At 60.0% G+C, this 7,966-nt stretch overlaps 1 protein-coding gene across 3 annotated transcripts; it reads right to left on the reverse strand.

Moving 5' to 3' along the window:
- Positions 1-2,792: 2,792 nt before the first annotated feature.
- LY6H (lymphocyte antigen 6 family member H) lies at positions 2,793-6,458 on the reverse strand. 3 transcript variants are annotated; one of them, XM_082432829.1, is made up of 4 exons: positions 6,235-6,458; positions 5,645-5,772; positions 4,825-4,944; positions 2,793-4,514 (listed from the first exon to the last, which is right to left on the reverse strand). In XM_082432829.1, exons 2-4 carry the CDS (start codon positions 5,709-5,711, stop codon positions 4,279-4,281), a joined length of 423 nt encoding a protein of 140 aa, XP_082288955.1. In that variant the 5' UTR covers positions 5,712-5,772; positions 6,235-6,458; the 3' UTR covers positions 2,793-4,278. The 3 variants fall into 3 exon arrangements, with proteins under 3 accessions (XP_082288955.1, XP_082288953.1, XP_082288954.1); XM_082432827.1 differs by having other exon boundaries at positions 6,284-6,365; XM_082432828.1 differs by lacking the exon at positions 6,235-6,458 and adding an exon at positions 5,936-6,190.
- Positions 6,459-7,966: the final 1,508 nt, after the last annotated feature.

Genomic DNA, 7,966 nt, shown 5'->3' on the forward strand with positions numbered 1-7,966 from the left:
GGGCACCACTTCTTCATCTTTGGGAGTTTCCCCCAACACCGCATCTGGAAGTGTTTTGAAGGGCTTCTCCTTAGACTTGCTCCATCTTGACATCTGTCTCAGAGGCCCATGGCACAAGGGGTTGAGGATTTTGGAAACATGGAGGCCAACCATCGGAGAGCCCCTATGGACCGCTCAACCCCTTCCCTCATCATCCTACTGAAATGGGGCCCCAGTGGGGGCAGGTACTTCTGGAACGAACGTCACAAAGAAAATGAAAAACATCAGCTCACCACACCAAAAATGACCATAAATGAAAAGGGGAGGGGATCAAATCCCACTTACGACACCACAGAAACTATAGATTACTTAGCAATAAATATACCAAGGAAGATACAAGAGCCACACACAAGAAAATGATGAACTTGTATGGAGGGACAAAACAAATGGTGAGATCCATGGAGTTTCTGAGTGGGAAGACTTCCAACAGTGAAGACCTCTTCCTTCCCCAACTTCATACCCAAATGAGTGAAAGTCCAGTCAAAACCCTGAGAGTGTTGTTCTGGAACTAGACAAGTGGGTTCTAAAATTCATTGGTAAGAAAAAGCTGTGAGAAGTGGCAAGAGTCTTTTAAAAAGAAGAGCAGGGCTTCCCTGGTGGCGCAGTGGTTGAGAATCCACCTGCCATTGCAGGGGACACGAGTTCGATCCCTGGTCCCAGAGGATCCCACATACCGCAGAGCAACTAAGCTCATGCGCCACAACTACTGAGCCTGTGTGCTGCAACTACTGAAGCCCGCGTGCCTAGAGCCCATGCTCCGCAAGAAGAGATGCCACTGCAATGAGAAGCCTGTGCACCGCAATGAAGAGTAGCCCTCACTCGCCGCAACTAGAGAAAGCCCGCGCCTGGCAACAAAGACCCAACGCAGCCATAAATAAATAAATAAATAAATAATTTTTTAAAAAATTTTAAAAATTGAACGAAGAGCAAGACGGGCTCTCACCTCATCAGCTGCTGAAACTTGGCTGGAGTCAAGCAGCTGGGTGGGGCCCAAAGCGGGGAGGGTGTCCCCAAGGGTGGCAGGCCTGAAACACACACACATGTGTAGAAATGCCTCTTGTTATCAAGGTGGTGCTTAAGTCACCAGGGAAAGACGGGTTGTTTAACAAATGGCATTGAGAAAAACTGGCCACATGTTTGGAAGAGGTCCCTGCCTTCTGCCACATAATGAACTCCAGGTGGACTGGATACCTGAATGTAGTGGCCAAATCTGTAACAATATTAGAAGAAAATACAGAGACTATTTTCCTCAGATAAGAGTGGAGGACGTTCTCCTAAGACCTGAAACCCAGAAACCATAAACGAACAATTAGATTTGACCACATGAAGCTCGAGAACATGCATATGTACAGTGACACACCAAAAACAAAGATGCAAGGAAATATTTGCAAAACATACACCATGGGAAAGACTGTTTCCGTAACACACAAAGGGGTCTTGCAAATCATAAGGAAAGACAAACGCCACAATAGAAGGATGGGCTAAGGATGCCATTGGACAATCACAGAAGAAACACAAGTGGCTGCCAAACACTTGGGACATCCAACCTCATTAATCACTTCTTAAGTAGCTCTCTGAGTAAGATTCTACTGGCCAGACTGGCAAAAAGTCCTAAAGCTGAATAACACCCACTGGGAGTGATTTGGATGGAGCTGATGTGACTGCAACTTGACACGGCCTTTTTTTTTTTTTTTTTTTTTTTTATTTATTTATTTTTGGCTGCGTTGGGTCTTTGTTGCTGCACGGGCTTTCTCTAGTTGCGGTGAGCGGGGGCTACTCTTCATTGCAGTGCACGGGCTTTTTACTGCAGTGGCTTCTCTTGTTGCGGAGCACGGGCTCTAGAGCACAAGCTCAGTAGTTGTGGCTCACGGGTTTAGTTGCTCCGCGGCATGTGGGATCTTCCCAGACCAGGGCTCGAACCCGTGTCCCTTGCATTGGCAGGCAGATTCTTAACCACTGCGCCACTGCCTTTTCTGAGCACCTATTTCGTTGTTAAGTCTATGTCCTCTCTGGCTCAGCTGCCCCTGTCTCAGAATTGATGTGACAAATAATTGCCTGACCCCAAAACGATATGAGGACTAGGACGGTCATGGCAGTACTGCTGACCAAAACCACTGAAGGGACCCCTGCGCCCACTGACAAGGGGAAGCTGAATGAGTCCTGGTCCAAAAGATACTCAGCAGCTGACACTGAAAGGTCCGTCTAGACGCCCTGACCCAGGAGAGTGTCCTTGATGAATGGTGCAGAAAAGGAGGCCGTGGCACCCTGGCCTATCAGCGCTATGTGTGTGCCCAGGTGCCGAGCACGTCACATGGACTGTGGGCTTCGATCCTTCTGCAACAGCTCGCGAAGATCGGGGCACACACTCAGCTCTGGCTGCTTGGAAACGGGAGCTGAGGTGTCGAGGCCGGGATATCTGGGCCATGCTGCCCTCCCCGGAAGCCCCTCCGTCCAATCCTAATCGTGTATCTTAAAAGACCTGGGAGAACTTCACGCCTTTTTGTGTTTTAAACACTTCCCGCAAATAACAAATTTAGCAAAGACTGACGTAAAAGTTGGTTTGAACCCCATGCCCCTGGGGTGGCCTGTCCACATCCTCCCAGCACCTCCAGGCCTCCCATTGCTCCAGATCTCCTGGCTCCCGGCCTCCTCCGCATCCCCGAGTTTCTCTGCACGGGTCCTCCAGGTCACCCGCCAGCAGCGCCTGGTCCCCACAGTCCAAAAGCAGCAGACACACACTGTGGATAGCACGCTTTACTGAGGTTTGGGCGGGGTCGGGGGGTACAGCGCAGAGCAGCAGAGCAAACTTAAAACGGAGTGGGAGACGACCCTCCGACAAGTCCCTCGGCCATTTCCACCAGCAGGAAGTTGATACCAGTCTCCAGTGACCCCACTCTCCCCGCTGGTTCACTCGCCCAGGACCTCCAGACCCCTCTCCATCACTCCAGAAGAGGAGCCCGGGGAGGAATGCCAAGGCCGGCTCTGAGAGGAACTATTGTTCATTCCAGGGAGTCCAGGACCCAGGAGTGACCTCGGGCTGGGTCAGCCACAGAGGGATGAAGAGGAACTGGCCAAGAAAGCCTGGAGTGGCCGCCGAGCGTCCCGTGGTGAGCCTAGGCCACAAGACGAGCCGCGGCCAGTGGGTGTGGAGGCTGGGCTGGACTCAGGGGTGCAGGGACTAACCGAGGGCCCACTGCTGGAGCGGGAAGGGCCAGGAAAAGCAGCAGCAGCCTCAGGTCCACCTCCTCCCACGGGAAGCACCCAGTCCATCTGTGCCATCCCATTCCCTGGTCAGGGGACTGGCCTTCAAGACCCTACCCACGGCGGCACCCAGCTCAGGGTGGAGGTGGGGGCGTGCCTGCTTCTGGGTCCGGGTCCTCGAGGTCCGCGCGTGAGCCTGAAGGGGCCCCGACAGCTCTCAGGGGAGCTGATCAGCACCCAGCGGGGAGAGAGCACTGCAGATCTACACACGGGCGTGTCTGTATGTCACCGTGCGCACGCACACGTGGGCCTGTGTGGACCCGCCTGCGCTGGGGCACAACGGTTCAGGGGCTGCTGTGATACGAACGTGTCAGTGGAGGCGTGTGGGGCACCTGGGGGCACGAGCACATGGTGACGTGAGAGCGTGGTGTGGGTGAGGTGTGTGCCCTCTGCGGGCAAAGGTGTGAGTCTGGGCATGGCCCCGTCCCTGGTGTGTGCACACACCATCGCAAGGCCTTGCCCTCAGGCCCACCCTGTGACTTTGCTCATCTCAACTCTCACCGCCCCTCAGGCTGTTCCTAGACTTTACCAGGCCCACGGTCCCCTGGCAGCTGCACACCACAGCCCCCAGGGGACCACCGCTGCCCTCCCTGCCCCCGTCCCCTGCTCTTTCTCTGCCAGGAGCCCACCCCCCCCCAAAATCCCCACCCAGGCTCGGGCCCGGGTCTCTGGACTCAGAAGTGACTTTATCTCCCCGTAGAGGATGCCCTCACAGCCACGCTGTCGGGCGGGGCCTGGCACAGCCTGGTTCCCCCTCCGAGGCCCGGGGTCCCAGCCTCCTGCTGGACGCCCGATTCCTGGAGATGCGCTGCTGGCTGGGACTTGGAGCTGGTGGAGAGACAGGGAGGGGCGGGGGCCACAGGCTGTGGAGCAGGCCAAGGCGGCCCCCAGCTTCAGCCAGGCCCGGCTGGGGAGGGGTCAGCCACAGGCTCAGGTCTGGCGGGACGAGTTCAGAAGCTCTGCGGGAGGGAGGGGACCTCAGGGCCCAGCCCAGAGGAGGGTGGGCCCCAGGCTGAGCAGGAGCCCCGCAGCCAGTGCCCAGGAGCCACGCCCCGCCAGCGCCACCCCGTTGCACACATCCTTCTCACAGCAGTCCACATCTACTTTCAAGATCCCAGAGTTAATGAAGCCCATCAGATAGTCTGAGAAAAAGTGCCGCTTCACGAAGTCACAGGACGAGGCACACATCTTGTTCACAGAATGATCCTTCCTGCCTGGGGAACAGGGAGGGGAGCCTGGGACTCGAGCCCCACGGGGCCCTTTCTGCCTTGTGCCCAGGACCCAAGCCAGGGACCCTCCAGGTCAGTTCAGGACCCCAGAACAACAGAACTGAGGCTTCAATCCACCCACGCTGTCCCCAGCTACATGAAAAGGGCCACAGAAGGGCCAGAGAGGGTCAGGCACCTGCTGACTGTCACACAGCAGGGCAGTGCCCTGCCCCCAGACCCGTGCTCTTGTCCGAGGCCAGAGGGACTCTGATGGCACCGCCGACCCCTCCCCACCCCAGGCTGGAGCCTGACTTACTGCTACTGGGATCTGTGATCCGGACACTGGCACACACCGTGTCTGACGGCTGGCACTGCTTCGGGGTGCAATGACTGGAGTTGGTGGTCAGCGTGCAGTCCTGGCACCACAGGCCATGAGCTGGGCAGGGCACAGAGAGGAGGATGGCCGGAGGAACCGGGGTGCAAGCCAGCCCCCTGCCTCCTCCCCGCCTGCCTTGCTGCGTGTCCTAGGAGGACCATGCAGCTGTAGGAGGCCGGGCGCTCCTTGACCAGGAGTGACCAGGCCAAACTAGCACCCGGAGGACAGGCTGGGAGGACCTGTGTGCCTTTGGGCAGGGTGGGGTGAGGGTGCCACCACTGGGACTCCGGAAGCCCCCATGCACCCCCCCCCCAGGCCCCACACACATGCACGGTGCGTGCACACATAGCCACAAGTATCACACCTACGGTGCCCTCCCGCACCCCCTCACACACATCCCCCCAGAATCCAGTTGGTTCCAGTGGAGGAAGAACCAAACAGGACTTGATGGGAGGCCAGGTGGGGCTCTGAGAAGAGATGGAGCAGCAGCAAGCCGGCGCTAAGCCGGGAGCATCCGTGCAGGACCAGCCGCTGGACCACGGCCCGGGAGCCAGGAGAGGCCCGCGTGGCTGGAGCGGGGGCAGCGCCAGCAGGGGCCACACAGGCGAGGGCTGGGCTGGGGTCGCAGGGTTCGGGAGGGGGTGTGGGTCTACTGGGCATCGTCAGAGAATGGCCGCCCCACACCTGGTTCTCTCCGGAGCTGCCTCGTACAGGCTCTCAGGCGACCTGGCCTACCCCCGCCAGCCGCCCCCAGACTCACCGGGGGCAGAGCACAGCAGAGCGGCCAGCAGCACCAGGCCGAGGCCCTTCATGGCTGCAGGCAACATGCTCCAGGCGGGCCTCAGGAAGGCGCGGGGGCTGCAGGCTGGGGTCGTCTGGGGCACAGGCCTGGCAGGGAGAAGCCTCGATCAGGACACCAAGCCCCGGCCCAGCTCGAAGGACCCTCCCCTTTTCTGGCATCCTAACGCCACCTCCTCCCCGGAATCCAGGGCCGGGGGTCGTCCGGGAGCTCCCAAAGCCCCACCCCCAGCCCATCCCCCAGAGCATCCACCATCACTGCATCCCCTCCGGGGAAAATAGGTCTGCCCTCTCCGGCAGGGTGACAGCTCGAAAGGCCCGCACCCCGCGCTCCGCACCTGTGGGTAGGGGGGTGGGTCGGGAGGCGCGTCTTATCCCTGGGGAGCGATAGGTGCGTCCGGAGAGGAAAGGGCAGGACAAGATGCGAGTGGACAGTACCTGCCAATGGGGGGAAGGGCGAGCGCCTCGCCCCCACCCCACCCCAGGCCGGGGGGCGGGAACCCGGCGCCTCGCCTCCTCCCCTCGTCTCCCCGTGCGAGCCTCAGCTCTCACCGCGGATCTAAGCGTGGAGCGCGGGCCTCAGGTCGGGGGGCGCACTCACATCCCTGGGGTGTCGCGACTCCGGGGCTCCGGGCAGCGCGGGCGGCGCGGAGAGAGGTGCCCTTCGGTCTCCCTGTGGACGGGAACCCGGGTGCAGCCTTGTGTTTCGGGGAACGCAGCCGCAGACACGGACCCCGCGCGAGGGGCGGGGCGGAGCCGGGGCGGGGGCCGCGCGGGGGGCGGGGGAGGCTGGAGACGCTCGGACCGGGGCGTCTGGGGCTCAGGGCCAGCGCCGGCTCACCGTCCCGGGCCGTCCTGGGCCCCCCTGGCCAGCCGGCGCCCCTCTCGCCAGCGCGCGCCCGCCCGCCCTCTCCGGCTCGGGCTCCCTCCGCCCGTTCCCGGGCGCTCCCTCCACCTCTTCCTCCCGCTCCCCAGGCGTGGGCACGATCCCTTCCCCCTCGGCTTGGCTGAGATCCCCTTGGAATTTCTCGGAAGAAGAACGTTTACTGCGAAAGGAAACGACACGGCACAAAGACGCAGAGAGGGAGGGAATACGGGTGGCAGGTGCTAGCACAGGGCCCTGCGCACAGCCTTTGGGCCCTGCGCCCCCAGCCCCATCACGGTCTCGATTGTTCAAGGCTATTCTCCTCCCCGGCGCACCCGTGACGACCCCACCAGCAGCCGCAGCCCCAGGGACTGCTGCCTTCAGCCACGCCCACACTCAAGAGGGCGAGTCCCGCATCCTGGTCTGGGCATTCAAGGCCCTCAGCTGCCTGCTCTGGTCCAACAAATATTTATGCAGACAGCCCGGGACCACCCACTGGTGTGTGGCTTCAGGTATGCTGCATGCCCCGTGAGCCTCAGTTCCTTCGTCTGTAAAATGAGGGTGTTGCTAGTAACCACGTGAAAGTACTTGTGTGAGGGCTACACGGGACTCACAGGGATAGAGCTCACCGTGCACCTGGCCCAAGGCGCGTGCCAGCCAGAGGGAAGGCAAGCAGGGGACAGCTGGGCAACCTGACCGGGGCTACAGAGTGGGATGAGCAGTAAAGAGAGAGCCCTGGGGGTGTGGACAAACCCTCTCTGATGGAGCCCGTGAGCTTGGAGGAGGAGGGCTGGCAAGCTCCAAGATAAGAGCGAGCAGCAGTGTGTGGGGGAGGGGCGAGGGGAGGAGGGTGGTGGGGATGGCTCAGGCCGCAGTACAGAAAAGGGCTGGATTTTGTCCTAAAAGCTCTGGGGCCAGGCAAGCCTTGAGGCCGGGCAGAGTCCAGAGCCAGTCATCCTTGTCAGAACTGACACATGCATTTCAGAGTTAGCACACGGCCCTCCCCACGGGACTGGAGGCAGGGCAGATATCCTGGGTGCCCTGCCACAAGGCCAGCCTCTCTCCCTTTTGGTCAGCTGGATTCCGACTCCCTGTGCAGGTATAGGGTGGATGTGGGTGGCACTTGGGTGGCAGGGAAGGGGTCCCTGCTGATCACAGCCAGCTTACTCCTGGACTAGGAATCTCTGCCAAAGTTCTGTCCAGATGCTCGGAAGATCCCTGCCAGACCTAAGGCAGGGCAGCCCACCCCAACATCTGGGACTGGTGGTGTGTGGGGCAGGCTCTCAGAGCCCCCAGTGACCCCCTGGTATTCTTGTCCTGGTGCATCCCTTTTTTATTTTTTATTTTTGCCACTCCGCACAGCTTGTGGGATCTTAGTTCCCCAACCAGGGATCAAACCTGGGGCCTCGGCAGTGAGAA

Source organism: Balaenoptera physalus (assembly GCF_965194825.1).
Source record: "Balaenoptera physalus genome assembly, chromosome: 17".
NCBI classification, from domain to species: Eukaryota; Metazoa; Chordata; class Mammalia; order Artiodactyla; family Balaenopteridae; genus Balaenoptera; species Balaenoptera physalus.